Source organism: Monodelphis domestica, chromosome 1, assembly GCF_027887165.1.
Source record: "Monodelphis domestica isolate mMonDom1 chromosome 1, mMonDom1.pri, whole genome shotgun sequence".
Taxonomy (NCBI): Eukaryota; Metazoa; Chordata; class Mammalia; order Didelphimorphia; family Didelphidae; genus Monodelphis; species Monodelphis domestica.
In genome coordinates this window covers 465,056,279-465,078,049 of record NC_077227.1, presented here as the reverse complement: position 1 = coordinate 465,078,049, position 21,771 = coordinate 465,056,279, and the positions used below count along the sequence as shown (strand labels likewise).

General features: G+C 43.1%; 1 protein-coding gene across 5 annotated transcripts in view; it reads right to left on the bottom strand.

Moving 5' to 3' along the window:
• Window positions 1-15,089: 15,089 nt before the first annotated feature.
• NUP214 (nucleoporin 214) overlaps window positions 15,090-21,771 on the bottom strand; it is a 103,093-nt gene continuing 96,411 nt past the window's right edge. For all 5 annotated transcript variants that reach the window (XM_007475163.3, XM_007475164.3, XM_007475165.3 and 2 more), the window contains 4 exons: window positions 20,422-20,593; window positions 17,637-17,776; window positions 16,146-16,170; window positions 15,090-15,518 (listed from right to left, as the gene is read on the bottom strand). In XM_007475163.3, coding sequence (XP_007475225.1) covers window positions 15,485-15,518; window positions 16,146-16,170; window positions 17,637-17,776; window positions 20,422-20,593 — 371 coding nt within the window. In that variant the 3' untranslated portion in view covers window positions 15,090-15,484. The remainder of the gene's footprint in view (window positions 15,519-16,145; window positions 16,171-17,636; window positions 17,777-20,421; window positions 20,594-21,771) is intronic.

The window sequence follows — 21,771 nt, the reverse complement described above, 5'->3', positions numbered from 1 at the left end:
TCTCTTGTGGTTATCTCAGAGACTTGCTTCGCTGATAATGGTTTAGTCCCTCACAGTTGATTATTGCACCGTTCTCCTGGTTCCACTCACTTTGCTTTGCATCATTTCATACAAGTCTTGCCAGGTTTTTCTGAACTCATCCTGATCATCATTCCTAATGGTGTAATAACATCCCATTCATTCCCCAAGTGATAACAATCTTTCAGTTGCCGATTCTTTGCCTGCACAAAGAGCTACACAGGTGGGTCCTTTTCCCTTATCTCTGACCTCTGGGATACGGACCCAACAGTGGTACTGCTGGAGCAGAGGGTAGCTGGCCTTCTCTCTTACCCCTCCTTGAGCATTTACTCCTTGGGCTTCCTGGAACACCAATTCAAGCATGGACCCAGCGCAAGGAGCCTGAATACCCAGCTGTATTTCTGAATAATTAACTCCTACCCTGAAAAGTTTGTCATAACACATACGATCTGGGCTTCCATGAGTGTTTCACTCAAGTTCCCCATCCTTTAGGAAGTCTGACCTTCAGGAATTCCGTCTGCATCGATCAGAGGACTAGCAACGAGTTAGAAGGAGGGTCGAAGGACATGAAAATGCCCTGGTGAGAAGAAACAGAGCAATTACTCAGGAAGTAAAAAGCCACAATAATTATGGGGCCATTTTGTGCAGTGGAAACCTATACTTCAATAGGCCTCAATTGATGACACCACTTCCAAGACTGTCTTCTGCCTCTCTTTGTATCCCCAGAACATGACGCAGTACCTGGTACATAGCAGGCATTAAAAACAAAAAGAACCTGACCTTCCATCTTGGACTCAATTCTGTGTATTGGTTCCAAGGCAGAAGAATAGCATGGACTAGGCAATGGAGGTTAAATGACTTGCCCAGGGTCACACAGCTAGGAAGTGTTTGAGGACAAAGCCCAGGTCCTCCAGGCTCCAGGCTTGGCTCTCTATCCACTGTGCTACTTGGCTGCCCCATGGTAGACATTTAATAAATGCTTGCTGACTCAATTTGACCACTGTATAATAGCACATAATGATGATCCTGAGTCATTTAAAAAAGCTTGAATTATGTCCTAGATCCTTTTTTTTATTTTTTTATTTTTAAGACGGCAAAGAAATGAAGATAGGAAGTAAACGGCAGATTTTAGAAAGATTTCCATCAGAATTATTTAAGATAACAAAAACCTTTTCATGTAAAAGGTTGTTTCACTTCTGTGGAATACCATGTTCCCCCAATGATGCTACATCAAAGAGGCATTATTTTGCCTAAAAGGGTAGTGAATGCTAAGTGTTAATTAAGCAAGTTCATATAGCAAGTGCTGCAGGATTTCCCCTTCCCACCATCTAAAATAATGCTGGGTACACAACACATGCTTGATAAAGTTTGTAAGAAAAAGAAGCTTGTGGACAGGGCAGCTTTTAAAATGTTCTAAGTTTAACTTCAAGGTCATTCCAGAGCTAAAGATTTTGTTTTTTAATAACAACAGTCATTAAAAGACCACAAAACCCACATCCCACCATTGCATGAGAATACAGGGCTCTCAGTCTGTAAGGTGTGTTCCACTGGGTTAGTTTTTAAAAACAGGCTAAAGGGCTCGAGGGACTTTGGCTGGGATCTTGCAGTAAATTATCACTTTATCAGACACAATACAGAGGCAGAAGTCCAACAACTGGGAAACAACAAACTGGGGGGAAATTTTTTATAACAAATTTCTCTGATGAAAGTCTCATTTCTCAGATACATAAAGAACTGTCAAATTTATAAGAATGCAAGTCATTCCCCAGTTGATAAATGGTCAAAGGATATGAACAGTCAGTTCTCAGAGGAAGAAATCAAAGCTATCAATAATCATATGAAAAAAATGTTTTAAATCCTTCTAGATTAGAGAATTGCAAATTTAAACAACTCTGAGGTACCACCTCAACATCTATCAGATTGGCCAATATGGTAGTAAAGTGATGAATGTTGGAGGGCATGTGGCAGAATTGGGACACTAATGCATTGTTGGTGGAGTTGTGAATTGACCTAACCATTCTGGAGGGCAATTTGGAACTATGCCCAAAGGGCTAAAAAACTGTGTATAGCCTTTGATCCTTTAATATCACTACTAGGTCTGTATTCCAAAGAGATTTTTTTTTTTTAAGGGTGGGGAAAGGTTCTATTTGTACAAAAATATTTATAGCTGTACTTTTTGTGGTAGCAAAGAACTGGAAACTAAAGGAACTTCCCTCAATTGGAGAATGGCTGAACAAATTGTAGGATATGTTGTTGATGGAATACCATTTTACTGTAAGGAATGATGAACAGTATGACTTCAGAAAGACCTGAAAAGACCTACAAGAACTGATGCAGAGAGAAATAAGCAGAACCAGAAGAACATGGTACACAGTAACTGCAATATTGTGAAATGATCAGATGTGATAGATTCAGCTACTCTCAGCAATGCAATGATCCAGGACAATTTTGAGGGATTAAAAAAAAAAAGAATGTTCTCCACCTCCGGAGAAAGAACTGTTGGGATCAGAATGCAGATCAAATCACATGATTTATCACTTATTTGAGTTTGTATTTCAGGGTTTTAGTTTTATAAGATTATTCACTTACAAAAATGAATAATATGGAAACATGTCTGAATTGCTTGCCAGCTCCAGGAGGGGGAAGGGAGGGAAGAAAGGAGATAGTCTGGATCACATAACAAAACTTATGTGGAAATTTATTATGTGTAATTAGCAATATATATGTATAAAATATTTTAAAAAGAAGTCCATTATGCAGTCAGCATGTTGAAGTGGGAACTCCTATAGAACTGGAAATTGGGATATTTGGGCCCCAGTCCTGGCTCAGTCAATGATTAGCTGTGTGACCTTGGTTCAGTCCTTTACTTTTCTCAGTGACTGAATTAAAAGGTCTTCAAAATATCTCTAAGCTCTAAAATGCTTTGATATCAGGAGCAATCTTAGAAGGTTCAAAGAATGAGCCATATTTATAAAAAATGTATATATGAATTCAAGTACATGTTTATTTGGGCATATATTTTGGGGGTTTGGTTTTTCATTTACAAAAATGAAGCATACTGGGCAGCTGGGTGACTCAGTGGAGCTAGGCCTAGAGATGGGAAGTCCTGGGTTCAAATTTGACCTCATATACTTCCTAGCTGAGTGACCCTGGGCAAGTCACTTAACCCCATTGCCCAGCCCTTACTACTTTTCTGCCTTGGAACCAGTTACATTGTATTGATTCTATAATGGAAGATATGGATTAAAAAAAAAAAGAATAATATGGAAATATATTTTGAGTGTTAATACATGTACTATCTAGATTGAATTGCTTGTCCACTCCAAAATGGGGGAGGAAAGAAGGGAGGGAGACAACACAAATCATATAAATTTGGAAAACTTATATGCAAATTTGTTATTAAAAGAAAACAAAGATAAAAGTAAAAAAAATTTTAAATATGAATTCAAGTGCAGAATAGAATCAAATGAAGTTACTTGAATGAAATTTAGTCCTTCTAACTTCTGTTTGGATGATGAGATAAAGATGAAAAAAACACCACTTTGTAGATATCATTTTTTAACCCAATAAGTTTAAAAAAATTCAAATGTGCTTCCTATATCACTGTATTCTTTTTTTTTTCTAACTCAAGGAAAGAGATTGGTTTTGTTATCAACTGTATCGTATTTGAAGCCTTGACTTCAGATGGCAAACACACTGGCTAGATAGCACTTGGGTCAGCCTGTTCCCTGGATATTTACTGGCTGAAGGCTTCAGCACAGGTTGTAGGTGGCTGGGGGAGGTCTCCTCGCTCCATTCTTGATGTGATCTTGGATTTTGCCCCCAGGTCTGGCTGCTTGCAATGAAATACAAGCCCTCTTCAAGATATCTTGGGGGAACGAGTTCTGATAAGGAAGGCTTTTTGTTGAGCTTGGTGGTGGGGAAAATGATTTACTAGTTGGTGATAGTAAGTAAGCATCACCATGCAACCATCTCTGCCTGCTTCATTTCCTATTACTGTGCCCACTGGGCAGCATCTGAGCATTTGATATGGGAAAGAGAGTAGGGAAAAGGGCATCCTGCAAGGCCCCTTCCTTTCTCGAAAGTTAAAAAGGTTGGGAGGCATTGCTGTTGCTCTTGGTGGGCAGCTAGCATCCAGGGTGCCTCTCTCTCCCCATTGGCACAGTCCCTTTCAAGACAAAATGCTGTAGGTTAGCTTTCAATTTTAGTATGAAACATTATGGTGGGAGCTACAAAGAGATTACAGGATCTTGTTTGGAAGGACTTTTTGACCTCGTTGAAGGAACTTCAGGGGGATGTAGTCCAACCCCTTCTGATGACAGAGAAGGAAACTGAGGCACAGAAGGGATGACATAGCTAGTTATATCATAAGCAGGATTTAAACCGTGGGACCTCTGACTTTGGAACTGGAGCTCCTTCCCATGCTTTCTGCATCAAGGGAAGGAACTGTCATCCCTTTGGTCTTCAGGAACAGACAGTCAAGGGCTTTAGCATCTCCCTTATCTTGTCAGTACTAGTTTCTGGCTCTGGTTGTGTGATGATGGGAAAGTCACTTTGCTTTTCACAGATGGAAGTTTATGTTATCTCCACAAGGAAGGGATGAGATGAAGGATCCTCGAAGTCTCTCCAAAGCCTGAAGTCTCTGACCTAGGGTTCAGATGGAGAGGAAAGCAGCCTCTGGTGGTGGCTGCTACTCCAAAGAGGTAGAATGAGTTGTCCCAGGTCTTCTCTCCAGTCCTTATCTCAGTTCTCTCATTTCCTCTCAAAGCTGGAGTCCTCGTTGTGATTCCTGGCCCTAGCACTTTGCACGGTGCCAGGCGAGGAGTGAGTGCTCCATAAATGCCTATTCATTCATCCATCTTTTGGCTGGAGTAACAAACTTACAAATGGATCATCCTGATGAGATAGGGCCTGAAGTCTGGTTCCTGTGAATATGTGTTCTTGGTAGGCATTCGGCAGTCAATCAAAAGAGATACAGCCATCAGACAGGCGCCATGCCAAAGGAAGTAGAGATGAGAGGCCTGTTAGAGTGAGCTTCTCTGCTGAAAAAAGCTGGATCTCATCCCTTTTGCAACTTTCTGATAAACTCAGCTGGATGCTTGGCAGTAGTAAATGACATCACCTCACTCTTCCTCCCACCCACTCGAGGCGTCCCAATTTGGCCATCTGAGAAAGAACCCTTGTTTTTCGAGTGCAGAGTGAGTTAATTGGGAAGAAAAAAACCAGTTGCTTTGAAGCACGTGGCCTTCTCTGGCATTAATGTCATAGGCAATGGAAGTGGAGAGGTCCAAGTGGGGTTGAGAAATAGAAAAATGCAAAAACCCTGGGTTAGAGTGAGAAAGCTTGAGATTCCGTCCAGGCTGTGTCTCAGATGGGTGATGTGACTCTGGGCAAGTCATTTAAAACTCTCTGGAGGGGCAGCTGGGTGGCTCACTGGATAGAGCCAGGTCTGGAGATAGGAAGTCCTGGGTTCAAATCTGTCCTCAGACACTTGCTAGCTGTGTGACCCAGGGCAAGTCACTTAGCCCCAGTAGCCTAGCCCTTACTGCTCTTCTGCCTTAGAACCGATATTCAAAAATAACAATTTTCTGGGCCTGCCTTCTCTTTTGTTAAGGAAAAGAACTGAGGGCCAAATAGGTGGCTTAGTAGATTGAGAGTCAGGTCTGGAGATGGGAGGCCCTGGGTTCATAATTGGACCTCAGACAATTCCTTGCTGGATGACCTTGGGTGAGTCACTTTACCCCTATTGCCTAGCTCTTATCATTCTTCTGCCACTATTGATCCCAAGATGGAATGTAAAGGTTTTGGGGAGAAAAAGAGGAAAGGAGGGAGGGAGGGAGGAAAGGAGGGAGGGAGGAATGAAGGAAGGAAGGAAGGAAGGAAGGAAGGAAGGAAGGAAGGAAGGAAGGAAGGAAGGAAGGAAGGAAGGAAGGAAGGAAGGAAGGAAGGAAGGGAGGAAGGGAGGAAGGAAGGAAGGGAGAAAAGGAGGGGAGCAAGGAAGGGAGAAAAGGAGGGGAGCAAGGAAGGAAGAAGGGAAGAAGGGAGGGAGGAAGGGAAGGGGAGGAGGGGAGAAAGGGAAGAATGAAGGAGGGAGGGTGGGGACAAGGGAAGGAGGAAGAAAGGAAGAAAGAAAGGAAGGAAGGAAGATCTGAGTGTAAAAAGAAAGAAGCTCATCCAAGGATCTCTAAGGCCTCTTTCCAGCTCTAACATTCTATGATTCTTTGATTTTTCTGTATACTGTCAGTTTTACACCCTTTTTGTGGCCTAGACTCTCCAGTAATCTGGTGAAGCCTATGGAGTCTTTTCAGTATAATGGTTTCAGATACATTTAAAAAATACAAAGAATTAGAAAATAAACCAAAAATGAGTGGAATAAAAGATGTAGGTTATATTTTCCCCTATCCAAGGTCGTGGAGCCCAGGTAAAGGACTCCTCCTACTCCTTTGGCTTCTCTGCAATAGCCACTGAGATATTCTAATTCTGGGAAAACACTAGATCACTGGATCCAGGCTTTTATAATCCTTACCTTCTTCTTTTTTTTTTCCAATTAAAAAGCTATATACTTGGTAACCACTATCAACAACAACAAAAACATTTAAATAAACATGCATAAAAAATCATGTGCAAAACCACAAATTCTATGTTTTACAATTTGTTTAAAAACATGTAAATTATGTGTGTGCTAACAGAAACATCCACTGCTATTGAGTGGCTTTTGGATTTGTTTCACTTGGATAACTTTTTTTTCTTGATTTTGTGGCTCTTTTTAAAAATGCAGTCATGGTATGTATTGTTCTTATTCCCTTTTCAACTCTTCATATTAACCCTTACCCTATGTTTAGAATCAATTCTGTGTGTGGTGCAGTAGGTAGATAGGTAACCTAGGTTCTAGGTCAATCCTCATATCCCATGGTTCTATAGCCTTGTTGCAATGAGTGGGGGTGGGGGGTGGGAGGGGAGAGAATCAATGTGTATTGGTTTCAAGGCAGAAGAGTGGTAGGGGTAGGCAATGGGGGTTAAGTGACTTGCCCAGGGTCACACAGCTGGGAAGTATCTGAGGCCAGATTTGAACCCAGGACCTTTCAACTCCTGGTCTGTTGCTCTATCCACCATGCTACCAAATTGCTTCTATGAGGGTCTTTCTTGCCCTTCAGTCCATATGCAGTTTTAGCATAAGGCTCCAGTTTTGGGGTGACAACTCTAACCTCACCTTCCCTGATCCCTCCTCACTACAGGAGAGAGCTCAGAGATCTTGCAGTCCTGACAATGGAACGATGTGTCATGTTAATACTTTTTGATGATCATCATCAGTCCCTACTGGACAGCCGGATGGCACAGTCCATAGAGCATTGGGCCTGGAATCAGGGCCAGGGAGACCCAAGTTCAAATCTCACCTCATTTACTAGCGATGCACCCTTTGTTAAGTCATTTAACCTTCATCTGCCTCAGTTTCCTCAGTTTTGATAATAGCCCCTACCTTCAAGGGCTAAGGATCAAATTGAGAGATTTGTGGCTGCCACCCAGGAGGTGCTTATTCTCTTCTCTGCAGATGTGACCTCAAAGAGCCAATGCCAAGTTGGCTGGCATTTTTTCTGAGAAAGTGCTTTCTAAACTGCCCAAGGCACGAGGAAAAGTAGCTCTCAGAAGAGTCAGCAGAATGCCTCAAACCAAGTGAGATGGAGGAAAACCCAGGCGTGGGAGGCGCAGAGGGTGGGAAGGGGAGAGGGAAGGCATCCATTCCCTTTGGCAGAGCAACTGATGAGTTTAGAAAAGGAGCCTGGCTTTCCTTGCCACAGGCCTGGCGAGCGAGGAGGCAGGTGCACGAGGCTACCCTGGGACAGAGATGTGGACCCTCCTGACATGGCCCGCAAGAGCAGTTTCTGTTCCCCTGCACGGAGGGGGAGCCGTCAGTACAAGAGCCCCCCAAGAAAGCAAAACCCCAAAGCCGGAGAAACTGCGAAGGCTCTGGGGAATGTCTGTGGGTGATTGTTAAAGCTATTCACTCGGCAATACTTAACGTCCTCCTGCCAGGTCCCACCTAGGAAGGGATGGAAAATTCAGCCTGTCCTTCCGCCCTTTCCCTCTCCAACAGCTGGAGGGATCCTGGATGAAGGAGACTGGCAAGGGTGGGACCGGGGAGAGGCTTCTGGAACAGGAGGGCTATGAACTCAGCTGTTCTTTCCTGTAAGGTCAGGCACTTGAGCTAGAAGATCAGCCCTTTCAGTGGGTCTGAAAGCTCAGTGGCGGGGCCAGGATGCAGGCCGTCCTGTCCCCGGGCCCTGGGCCCTGAGGCTGGCTCCAAAGCTGAGGGAGGAGTGAGGAACCAGGGCAGAGTGCTGTTCTCTTTGCAAGATGCTCATTCTCCCCTTGTGCAGGCCTCCGGGTGGCCTTGTTTGTGACTCACTCAGAAATACTGTCAGAATGAGCTCAAGCCAGCTGTGCTGGCTTCCCAATTGGAGGAACTGAGCAAGTTGCTGTGCAAGGAGGGGACTGAGTGTGAGGACCAGCCCTGGCGGATGCTCTCTCCCAGGGAGGCCAAGGAGGCAAGCGGGCAGTTAAGTGGCCTGTGTGAGCAGGGTCTGTGGATGGAGAGAGGAGGGCAAAGGGCCAAGAAACCTCCCGGGAACCAAAAGGCAGCAGAACAAAATGGCTGGGAGGATTCTTGCTGCTTCGGATTGACTTTGGTGGCCAAATTCATGCATCAGCGTCTCCAGCTGCAAAGTTTTTCAAGGTTTTCAAGTCTGTTAAATCGAACCTTAGTTTCCTCACCTGTAAACAGGGTCTCACAGGGATGTTTTGAGGATTAAATGAGATAACTTACCCACATGTTAAGGTGCAACGTAAAAAATAATAGCTAGTGTGATCCTCAGGAGCAATGTTAAATTCCGCGCTCCCCAAAGCAGAAAGTTCACAAAGGCCCCTTTACCCAGGATTAAGGAGACTGGGAAGAACCCCAGCCCGGGAGCCGAGGAGGCCTGGGTTCGAGTTCCGGCTAGCTGGCTGTGCGACTTGGGCCTTTGGTTTCCAACCCTCAGTGTCCTCATCTGTCAAACAAGGGGGTGGGATTAACCCCCTTTTAGTTCTGGGTATAACTCTGTGAGGCCTAAGAGGATACCAAGATTTAGAGGACAAAAAGGAAAAGCGTCCCTGTCGGCATCACCCCCTCACAGGTGGAGGACCCAGGCGGTGTGCAAGGCAACTGTTTGAAATGTCCATTTCAGAAGGAACAAAGCCGGCCAAGAGATTTGGGGGCTAGAGATTAATTCTGGCTTGGGCGGCGGCTGCCTTCTCCCTTCCAGGCTCTTGGCAGCTGGTCGGCGAGGGTCGAAAACAATGCTGAGAATCTCCGGCCTGGGCAGCGCATGGAAGAGTTTCTATTTATAAGCAGAGATGGGCTCAAACAATAGGACAACTGCAGCCCCAGTGGCTGACCTCCTGCAGAACTCAGGCAAGCCTCCAAAGCCCCACGGCGGGAGGAGAGGCCAGAGGAAAGAGGAACCACTCCAGCCTGTCCCAGGGACCGGTGGTCATCTTCATCTAAAAGCACTTACTAAGCTAAGAAGGGAAGGGACCCTTTACCTTCTTGGACTTTATAGTGTTAGCATTGGCCTGAGAAGCAGAGGAACGTAGTTAGTGATGGTATCTGCTGCAGTCTCTGTGTTAAAGGTGGGTTCACTTGGGGGATGGAATGCAAAGGTAAGACTATACTGGAGAGGAGCACAACACTATAAAGCTTCTATAAAGAGCCAAAGCCCAAGGGCAGCTGGAGAGCCAGGCCTAGAGACAGGAGGTCCTGGGTTCAAATCTGGCCTCAGGCACTTCCTAGCTGGGTGACCCTGGATGAGTCACTTGCCCCCATTGCCTAGCTCTTACCACTCTTGGAATCAATCCTTAGTATCTAAGATAGAAGGTAAGGGTTTAAAAAAAAAGAAAGCTAAAGGTCCACAGAATGAAGACAGGGGAAGGTATCTTGCATCCTATTAACTGGGGAAGGCTATGCCACCAGTGAGTTTTAGAAGCTGAACAAGGTTATCCAGCTTACTTATGTTGGAGCAGCCAGGTGGTGCAGAGAACACTGGGCTTGGAATCCAGAAAACCTGCAAGAGTCCAAATCCAGCCCAAAGGCATTTCTTAGCTGTGTGACCCTGGCCAAGTCCCTTAACCCAGTTTACCTCAGTTTCCTCATCTATCAAATGAGCTGGAGAACCACTCCAGTATCTTCACCAATAAAACCGGAAAAGGGGTCACAGTCAGACACATCTGCACACAAGTTAGAGAATGCTGATAGTTCAGTTTCCTACAAGTAGAACAAGTGTAGGACTTGGAGGCAAAAGGCCCGAGTTCAATTCCCATTTCAAGACACTAGCTCCATGTGACCATGAGCAAGTCTCTTAAATCAAACCTCGGTTTCCTCATCTGTAAAACAGGATTAAATGAGATAACTTTTACAAACGTCAAGGTGCAATGTAAAAGATAATAGCTAGTATGATCCTCAGGAGCAATGTTAAATTCCGCGCTCCCCAAAGCAGAAAGTTCACAAAGGACCCTTTATCCAGGATTAACTTAAAATAAACATATCCATGCAGTTGGACCCCCGTAAGTGGTGGTCAGTCAAAGGAAATGGAAGCTCTGGGGAAACAGTGGCCTATCTACATGTTTGCTACTCATCTCCCACTAGCTTAAACAATAGCAACTTAATTTTCCCTGCCCATCCGAAATATAAGTTTGGTACCTATGTTTGCTTATTGCCTCCTTCCAGTTGATTATGAGATCCTTGAAGGCAGGGACTGTCTTTTGCCCCTTTTTGTATCCCCAGAACTTAGCATGGTGCCTGGCACATAGTAGGTGCTTAATGTTTACTGACTTGTAACATTTTTTCAACATTGCATAATTTTATCTGTCATTGCCCCTCCCACTGATGGAGATCCTAAGTCAGCTCTGCTTTGTGGGAGTCTCACAGAACCTCTGTAGCCAGAGAAAAAGCCCCTGGTGACCAGGCTTCTGGAAACGTATACCCAGTATCTGGCATAAAGGCATTTTATAAATGTTTGTTGATTGATTAGTGAGCTACTCTAAACTGACTTCAGTTGATCCCTAGACAGAAGTGTCAGTCACCATAAATAAAGCATTTTTGTCCAGATAGAACCTGCCCTCCCTTCCTAATACTCTTCCAGTTATATGTATTAGAATATAAGCTCCTTGAGGGCAGGGACGATTGAGTTTTTTGTATTTGTACCCCCTTAACATAGCAGTGCCTGGACAGAAAAGGCCATCCCATATGAATGTGGGATTGATTGTGAACACACTTGTTAAAGGGGGGAAAACCCCTCAGGAAAGAGGAAATTCCAACAGGAAATAGGGGGGCTGGAAGCAGGACAGACTCCTGAAAGGGGAGAACTACTCTGGGTCTCCTGGGGATTGCAGATAAATAAATGGCGACTGAGTTCACGAGCTCCCGGATGTAGATAAAGCAGCTGCCCTCCAAGGCACCGAGACCAGACAGGACATCATCGCGCTCTCTGGGGCATTTTGGAGCCTCATAAAACAAGCAAATATTCCAGTGCGCTTTTTCCTCTTACCCAGACTGGGGGCCAAGAGATTAGGAGAGTCTCTGTTATACGGACACCTGTCCCAGAGAAAAGAGCAAGCCACGCTCACTTCATATATCACCAAGCTGCCACCCGAAGCAACTGCTCAAAGCGGGACGGCGCTTGCTATTTGCAACATTTCTGACAAAGGAGTTTGAGGCATTTTCCAGATCATAAAGTGTCTCCTACTCCCTTCAACTATGCAGTTAAGATAAACCAAATGACCATCCGTGACTGCCTATGCAGCCTATACAACTCGCCATTGTGTGGGGCATAATGGATTTGGGCTACCTGTGAGTGTGGATTAACCGTGGTTCAGTCACTTTTAGAATTACCCCCCATCCCTCAAGCCAAATTCAGCTCAAGGAGTGGAGTGGCTCTTTTCTACATAGAAATTAGTTCTCAACTCCTCCTGGCCACATATAATAATACCCTGGGGCTTCTAGCCCAGATAATAGTAATAATTATAGCCAACAGTTTGTGTAGTACTTACAATATGCCAGGTACTGTGCTAACCACTTTATAACGATTATTTCATCTGTTTTCACAATCAACCTTTGAAGTGGCTGCTATTATCATCATTTTACAAATGAGAAAACAGAGGCAAACAGGGGCCTCCATGACTTCTCCAGGGCCATACAGCTAGTGTCTGAGGCTGAATTTGAATTCAGGTCTTCTTGACTGCAGGTCCTTTTCTTTGAGGAACCCTACATTCCCAGGCATGCTGAGAACTTATATTGTAGAAGCTGAATGAGGTTATGCCCTTAGAGGCATGACACTCCATTCCCCTTCGCCCCAATCTCATCATTCTTATCAATCCCCAAAAAAGAAACATACCAGTGGTACATTCTTTTGGCGTTGCCTGGCTTGGCAGCAAGTGGCTCAGGAATTATCTGTGAGAGAGCACAGATGATAGGACCTTGCAAGGAGGTGTCACATGCCACCGAGATGAAGGATTAATGCAAAGAATGTGAGGTCAGGGGTTTGGGCCAAAGCAGCTTCTATTTATAAAGAAGATCCTTGTGGGGAAGAAACAAATGGGTAAGTAGCCTGGGCTCCGAGGCCTGGGCATTGAGAGAAAGAATGACAAGTGGGGAGAGCCTTAGGTTCTTTTTCTTTTCCACATTCTTAATTGCTTCCATTCACAGTCTTTCTTTGCTTACTACAAAATCAGGTTCCCTAACTTTGAGTCTCTTTCTCTCTTAAGATCATAGCTCTAATGGCATTAAAGAAGTCCCAGGGTGTGCCACAAAGAAAGCACAGGATGAAGAGCTTTCCCATATTGGTGAAGAGGGACAGGCTCTTAGGGATTCTGTAATGTGGGACATGTTCCTACCGGAAGCTGTTACAACCACCCCTTTAGCCCATATCACACACAACCCCCTTTGGAGTTGGGAGGTAGAGGACTTACATGTGAATATAAAGAAATGGGGTGATTCTTTTTTCTTTTTTTTTAAACCCTTACCTCCCATCTTGGAATCAATACTGTGTATTGCTTCTTAAGGCAGAAGAGTGGTAAGGGCTGGGCAGGGGGTTAAGACTTGCCCAGGGTCACACAGCTGGGAAGTGTCTGAGGCCAGAACTGAACCCAGGACCTCCCGTCTGTAGGCCTGGCTCTCAATCCACTGAGCTACTCATCTGTCCCCTAAATGGGGTGATTCTTGAAAACACAATTGGGGAAAGTGGGTGGCAGGCATCAAATTCTAAATTCCTAAAAAAGAAGCCAGCTTCCTAATGAAAACCAAAGTGTAGAGACCCCCTCTGCTGCCCCAAACTATAGGATGTCAAAGATGAGAGATAATCAACCACTAACAGATTTAATTCCAACAGAGGGATGGCTTTGGTAACAACAGGTGCAGGGAGGGAGGCTAGCAGAAGACTTCAGCTCAAGGATGCTAGGTTGGCTAGGGTGCATAAAACTCCTACTCTTTACCAAGTCAGACTGTTCCTGTTTAGAACTTCATTACAGGGGGCAGCTGGGTGGCTTAGTTGATTGAGAGTCAGGCCCAGAGACAGGAGGTCCTGGGTTCAAATTTGACCTCTGACACTTCCCAGTTGTGTGACCCTGAGCAAGTCACTTAACCCCTATTGCCTAGCCCTGACCACTCTTCTGCCTTGGCGCCAATACACAGTATTGATTCTAAGATGGAAGGTAAGGGTTTAAAAAACAAACTTCATTACATTCCATCTCCTCTACAGAGAGCTCAGCACAGCTGAAAGATGAGTACCTATTATATGCAAAATTTTTATTTACACACTTTACTACAGTTTTCTACCAATATGTAAAACCTTAAAGGATTTCTTTTTTTCCAGCCTAATGGCATACCTTCTCTGACTGAATACACATAGGGAATCTTCATCTCTTCTGCATCTCTCATCACTCTTTCTCATCCCCTCCCCACAATCTACCCTGGAGGAGTCTGGTAACACTGTACCTATATAAGAGCCCTGGAAATGGAAATGAAAATATGCAGTCTTGAAAAATGTTCTTGAGTGGGAAAAATAAGCCCCTTTGTAAAAAATGGAATTATGACCCACAACACCGGTAAGACACACACCATCAAATATAACACTTTAGCACAAATAGACTCCTATTCATAGAACTTGGAGATCATAATCATGCTTGCACCAGGCTTTCTCCGAGGGCTTTTGTGAGGAAGTACTCTACAAGCTGAGAAAGCTAGGAAAGGGTTACTATTATTACTTTTATCTATTTCAGCTTTCCAATTCTGTAGGCAGAGCAACTGAGTATATTATATATAAGTGAGCCCAGTATTCTCAATTCCAGTTTATCTATCCCAAGAGTACCTATCTGGCACAGTGGTCCTAGAAGGCTTGATAGGAGTAGCTACCAAGGTCACTGAATCCCAGAGATAAAGGCTGGCCTTTCAAATAAACTAACTCCTCCAACTTGAGGAAGAGATAGGTATGGAATACACAGTGTCCCAGATCCTAACTAGGCTGATTAGAGACTGCTGGAGGTCAACAGTGTAATAATACAAATAGGCAACAGCTTTTCATCAAAAAAGCAACAGTTGGAGTAATGAAGCAAATTTTAATTCTACGTGTTCCCCTAGTATCAGACTTCACCCACGTCTCAGGGGACTGGCCACTGGAAAATGGGACTCACCAACCACATGTTTGTTGGGGATATCAATAACCAAGTGGGAGGAAAAAAAATCGAATGGGGCTGGGATTGGAGGAAAAAGGAGATATGGGGTCTGGAGAGAGGCCCACATTCTTTCTGAATTCTCATCAAGGATTTCAGATTCATAAACCAAGGAAGAAGTGAAGTCCTACTAGGTATATAAGGATTCCCCAAATTTTCTCTCTTCCTAACTTTATTCACAGGTGCTGCTGCTTCTGTATCTGTCCTGATATTGATTTCCAAGTGAAGATGAGTTTCTCTTCTTCTTTCAGCATGAAGGGTATAGTACCCTGGGGGCACTATGTGGGAGGGCACAGACAGGATAGACCAAGACATGTTCTACAAAATTAAGTTTAATTAAAAACAAGCCAAAAAACAGCTCCTGTCTTAACACCTTCTATGTAAATGCCATATTTCTCTTTCTTTCAGTGCTACTGGGAAGGGCACGCACTGGTCATCGCTCAGGTTGGCATAAGGCTGGGTGAATTTCTCAGGTCTACAAGACAGCAGGAATACTTTTTCCTGACTATATCCTGAAACAAACCCTAATGCATTCTCTGCAGAAAGAGGTCAAATAGTTTAATAGAGAAAAAAATAAAAAATAAGCATTCAGCATCTTCTGTATAAAAAAAGGGCACATGCCCTCTACAAGGCTGATACAAGATTTGCATCTGAGGAGGAGGCGAGCATGCAGTCAATCCCAGGAACGGAAAGAAATGACAGGATCCCTTCAGCTTCTCCATCCACCAAACCCTGAGGATGACCTGCAAGGATGTAGTAGAACAGAGTAGTGACTCCCATGAGTCCCACAGAGGGTTTATAAAGCACTGACTTAGGTTTCTGGGTGCAGGACTTCATGTTTCAGAAATGTTCCTGCAATTTTGTACAGGAGCAGTATAGAGATATTCTATGAAGACCAGAGTTTGGGAAGGGTATGTGGCACCTCTGGCCATCCAACACCTTGCCACCAATGGGCAGCAAGTATCATTAAGAACATGCACATTTTCTTTATCTGCCCTCAAGTCCTGGCTTTCAAATACTATGCTCTAAGAGAAGGGAAATGTTCTTCCTTTCCTTTTGTCTGTCACACAAGGAAAGGACAGGACTAGCGTCTACTTCAACTTACTTCAACAAAACATGACCACCACCAACAGACATAAAATTCAAATATTGCTATTTAAACTTGAGGTCTCTAAGAAAATCTATGGAAAACTAAATAGGAAAAATATGCAGATCCTTAATTTCTGCTTTAAAATCCAAATAAATAAGTCATTATTTCAGTGTACTTTTCTTGAGTTTTTTTTTCCAAGTTACACATTCATTCATTCTATCTCTCTCTTTTTAAAAAAAATTATAACAAAAATCACAAAAGGCCAGAGATAGGTACTTACGTGCTAGATGATCCAAAGCCAAACCCTAGAAGAGAAATTAAAAGGATCAAGGTACTTGTTTTTTCAATCAGCCTACACTCAACAATTTTTTCCTTTCTATTTTTCCTCTGGAGGGAAAAAACACCCCACTCTTTAAAGTTTTCAATAAAGTATAGGATTAATTGAGAAAATTATCAGAAACTGACTTGGCAGGGAAGAATCGTAAGATCATAGCTTTAGAGCTGGAAGGGACCACAGAGGTCATCTATTTCAACTTTTTTCATCTGCAGATGAAAAAACTGAGGTTTGGTGAGATTCAAACACTTGTCCAATGTTACTCAGGGAGTAAGTGACAAAGCTGGGATTTGAACACAAGTCCTCTGACGCGAAATATTGTGTTCTTTCCACTGCATTGTATTTGATGCTTTACTGAGTTTATCTATACATATGACAAAGTCCATTAAGAAAAAAACAGGGAGCAGTTACGTGGCTCAGTGGATCAAGTCAAGTCTGGAAATGGGAGGTCCTGAGTTCAAATTTGACCTTAGGTACTTCCTAGTTGTGTGATCCTGGGCAAATCACTTGGCCTCCCATTGCCTAGTCCTTACCATTATTCTGCCCTGGAAACAATACATAGATTGATTCTAAGATGAAAAGTAAGGGTTTAAAAGATCAAAATGCCCTAAATCTTTATTTTTTCAGTCAATAATATACTCAATAAGTCAATAGTACTCTCTAGATCCTTTGTTCATTCCTCAATGTTCAATAATCTCACCTTTTCACACAAAACATCTTTTGCACAAGTTCTCTGTTCTAGCTATGCTAGGATAGGAAAAGGACATCCCAATGGGAAATGTGCTTTCCCATTCATCTCATTACATGCTTGCCTTGGCCTTTCCTCTAATAATCTGTGATTTGGACATAGAACAGAGAGAACACTGGCCTCAGAATAAGAGGACTTGAGTTTTAGACCTGAATGTGCCACTAAATTTGATTCTAGGGGCCTATCATTTAATGAACCTGACCTTGGCATGTTCCTCTGTAAAAACAAGATAATTTCACCCATCTAATCTATAATAGTTTTATTATGAGACAAAAATGGCACAAATAGGAGAAAGTGTTCTGAAGAGCGCAGAGTGCCAAGTCAAACACAAGCTATTTATTAGAGTCAACTCTTTTTGCATTCTCTTTGATTCTACTCTGAATTTCTGGATTCTGAGTTAAATTTTGAGGGAAAGGCAAATCATTACCTTACATGGTACCAATGGCACCATTTATCTTCTCTAATTTAAAGCTGGAGAGAAAGGGGGAGGAAAGAAAGGTGGAAAAAGGACATCCTTTCATTAGCCATTCAAAAATTTAAGAATATTAAAATGAAGAACCATAAGGAAAGATTTAGATTCCAGAATTAGAATTAGAATTCCTTGGGGCAGGTAGCATTTATTTGAGTTTCAGCTCAGGGAAAATGATAGGACTAGGGTATTTGTGCTAGAAAGTGAACTGGTTTCCTACCTCCTCCACTTGATCCAAAACCAGAGAATCCACTGTTTTGTGTCCCAAAGCCAGAACTCTGCTGGGACAGTGAACCAAAAGTGGGTGCGTTCTGACTAGCCAGGGTGCCGAATGACGTTGTATTGCTACTGCTGCCAAACCTGGATTCCAAAGACAGAGCATGTTCATTAGTGGGAGTTCAGCATCTGTATTGCTGGCTCTTCTGGAGCCTTTTTCTCATCAGTTCATGCTGGACTTCAATGCTACTATCATTCCCCTCTCACTGATCATCATCATCTGTGATGTGAAGTAATGAACTAAGTTCTAGCCAACAGCTTCCTGGAAAGGGGAGTCTTTAGGACAGGAGGTCCTGGGTTCAAATCTGACCTCAGACACTTCCTAGCTGGGTGATCCTGGACAAGCCACTTGACCCCCATTGCCTAGCCCTTATTGCTCTTCTGCCTTAAAACCAATACACAATATTGATTCTAAGACGGAAGGTAAGGGTTTAAAAAAAATAAGCAAAGCTTGGCTACAATTTTGGTTATATCTTAAACAATGAAATTACTGGTCATTTAAATATTGGGCAGGTTATCCACCTTCACTCCTCCTTAATTTTCATTTCATACCCTTAATAAAATATACATATATTTTTTCTTTTGAGTTAAAAACTGTTTGCCCCTTACCCAGCTTCATTTCTCTCTACACTGAAACTCTGCTTACTTCTACACCTATAATTTCACTCTGAAATACTATAGGGATGGTTTGATGTCTTTTTCATACAGAGGTGATGCTGAAATAACCTATCACTAGTAGGAAGGGCACTTGCATTTAAGACTCCTATTTTCAGGAGTGGGGATACATCTGCTCAGATCCATTCATACTGCCTTGAAAGAATGCTCTTCTAATTAATAGCATACACCTGTCAGATGTTTGGTCAGCATCTGTGGTAGAGATGTTAATGACCTTACTTGGCTTTTAACCTGTGACCTTGGCTTCCTGAGCAAAGTGCTCTAAGTTGAATTATCTGGCTACACAGAGTCTGCTTCATAGAAAAGGCACCAAACCAAGGTGAGCTCCCTAATCTTCTATCATTAAAGAATTAAAAAATGAATCAAAAGCACTTTACTGTGGACTCCCAAGCTAATTTGTGGTAAAAGAATCATCAGATGGAGTAATATTTATGAAGGTTTTCTGAGAAACACTAGCTTTTGTCAAATTTTCTTTCCTTTCCCTTGCAAACTTTTCTTTACCTCAATGCTTCTGCTTATCCTACAGGGAGATTAGCATTGCACATTGGTCTTAGTATTATGGCTAAGAAGCAGTATGAATACAAAAACCCCACTTCGGTTTTTACACGGCCAAAACCTTAATCCTGACACATTTGAGGGTGGAGAAAAGGGGACAGCCAGGGGAACCAAAGAGACTTATTTCACAATTCTACCTTAAAAGGTTAAGCCCTGCCCTCTTCTCCACAAAAAAAAAAAAAAGTAATAAGCCAGAAGGGGTTTCTGGGAAAAGGGAATACTGATCTATAAGACAAATTCACCAGATATTTGGCTTGTCAAATGAATCACATCTATACTAGTTATGAAGGGAAATGGGTAAATTCAGTGATGCAGAAACTTGTGGTTCAACTGCCTTAACCATAAAGGTGTTGCAGTATATAATCATTCTAAGGGGAGAAAAACAAGTTTTGTTAAAACCACTGTCTGCCTTTTAATCAGCAGCTTGCTCTCTCTCTCAAACATGCGAGAGGAGAACTTAAACCAGTTTCACAAGCATAGTTATCTTCTGTTTGAATTTAATCTTTTTCAGCCCAGATTTTCTTTTATCATTTCAGGTCTCAAGATTTCACACTGGGGTCTTAGTGGGGCCAAAGGCAAGAGTTCCACACCTGCTAAGTGAGGATGGAGGAGATACGGTTGCCACGTAGATGAAACCTACTTAAAACTCGTATTGAAGCAAAGTGCCTTGGAAGACGGTATCTTTCTTGCCATTCCTCGTAAAGCCAATTCTAGAGATTTTTCATCTACATCTCTCCTTCAGCCCAATTCTAAAGTGGAGGAGCATGAAATGTTTACTTCTAGGAATATTTGTTTAGAACAAGGAACAGTCGCCTGTACAAGGTATATTTCCTCAGGAGTTGATGTGGAGTGAAAGGCTATTTTTCCATTGGCACTAACAGTCAAGGTAGAGTTTTGGGGATTCTAAACCTACCCCCAACACAGCATTGTCCCTGTGCACGTGGCAGCCAGGGTTCTTGAAATCTGAGCAATCACCAGGATGCTGAGTTACTGCTCAGTACAGTAGCCGGCTCATGGGAATGATAGAGCAGTATGCCCAGTCTAGGAGTATAAGGTATAAAGGGGACAACAAAGTGCTATTTGCTTAGAGACAACAGATTAAATACAGAGGAGTCCCAGGAGAGATGGATCTGATGACATTCATTTGTTCAAGGCTGCATAATAGAAGTTCATGAATACATGGAGTAATAATCTTGGTTGTCCCAAATGAAATGCCTGGCAAAGGATTATTTTCCCTATTTTTACCAATTTTCATGGGCAATGGGCTCCTCTCTTAATGTTATGGAGTGCAGACACAGTTGATGTCTGACCACATATCCAATCTGTTTCTATTCAAGCAGCTTGGGGTTTAATGGCACCTCTCAAGAAGAGTCTTGTAGGGAGTGGCTTCCATCTCACTACCCACAATTGGGAAAATTCAGAAGATTTCTGCTTCTTAAGCCTTTTACCCTGGTGTGAATCTCTTGGCCTCTGTCTCCTATCTCCAAGAGCATGCTTACCCAAATCCTCCGGCGCTGGCAGCTGCGGTCCCCTCTCCGAACACTTTGCCTCCCGTCGAGCCCAGAGGGCTTGTAAAGGCTGGGGCTGAACCGAATGCTGGCACCCCTCCAAACCCAGGGGATCCCCCAAAAGTAGGAGGGCTGCCAAACACTGGAGCAGCACCAAAGCCACCTGAGCAAAACAGAGGCAAAACAAAACCAAACCAAAGACAGAAAGGGGTTGGTTGGGTAGACAGGAGAGGACATTAAAAGGGTAGAAACATTAAAATGAAAAATGAAAGGAAACCAAAAGGGAGAAGAAAGAGAAGACAAAAAAGTTAGAATTTCAAATACATTATAAAGCCCTAAGATGGGGCCTACAACCCCTCATGAGTACCAAAAAATTTTTAGTTTGAGTCTGGGATCCACAAAGATCTTCATTTTATGTAAATCAAAAGGATAAGCCTATAAGAGCCCATCAAATTTGTCCAAGAGAATTCATTCTCTCAAAGGCATGAAAGTTTTATAATGAAGAATCTTGTGAAACCAGAATCATTACCTGAGAGTACACTTGGTATATTTCAGATCCTTTCCTGGCTTATTCTTGGAGCTATTGAAACTGCCAATGAAAAACCAGTCATTGATAGCAGTTTCAATATCTACAGCTTCCAATGGGATATAGATTTCATTACCCACTACTAGCATAGAGGCAAGCCAAAGGATCCCATGAAAATCCAAGTTATAAAATTAGATGCTCAAAATTGCCTATCAGGGAGAATCCACAAACTAGGTTACATTGGAAATGAAAGGAGATGCATAGCACTGGAGAACAGCCAGATGCTTTTTATTTATTTAAAGCATAATGGCTCTCACATCTCTCATCAGTGTCTCTCTCTTGTTGCATCAAAGGAGGGAGTGGGGGGTGGAATGGGACAGGGAATACTTCTCTCATTGTACCAGGGACTTGTCATACAGTTAAAAAAATCTACTCCTCAACATGAAGCTCACAGGTTGTCTTCTGGGGAAGACTGGTACTATATAAGCCCAGGGAAACCATGCACAAGGACTGTCAGTGATTCTAAGGCATCCGGTGTGCCCTGCATCTTTCCTTTCACCTCTTCTCTACTATGAATCTGGCTAGAAAGATGATGTATGAGCACATGCTCACCCAGAAAAGGCTCCAGAGAACAGACAGGTTATTTAAATATCTAAGAGATCTGTGGGGCCAATCCTATGATTGAAAACAACAACAACAACCCCCCCCCCAAAAAACCCCTTACCTTCAGTATAAGAATCAATACCGGTTCTAAGACAGAAGAGCGGTAAGGGCTAGGCGACTTGCCCAGGGCCACACAGGTAGGAAGTGACTGA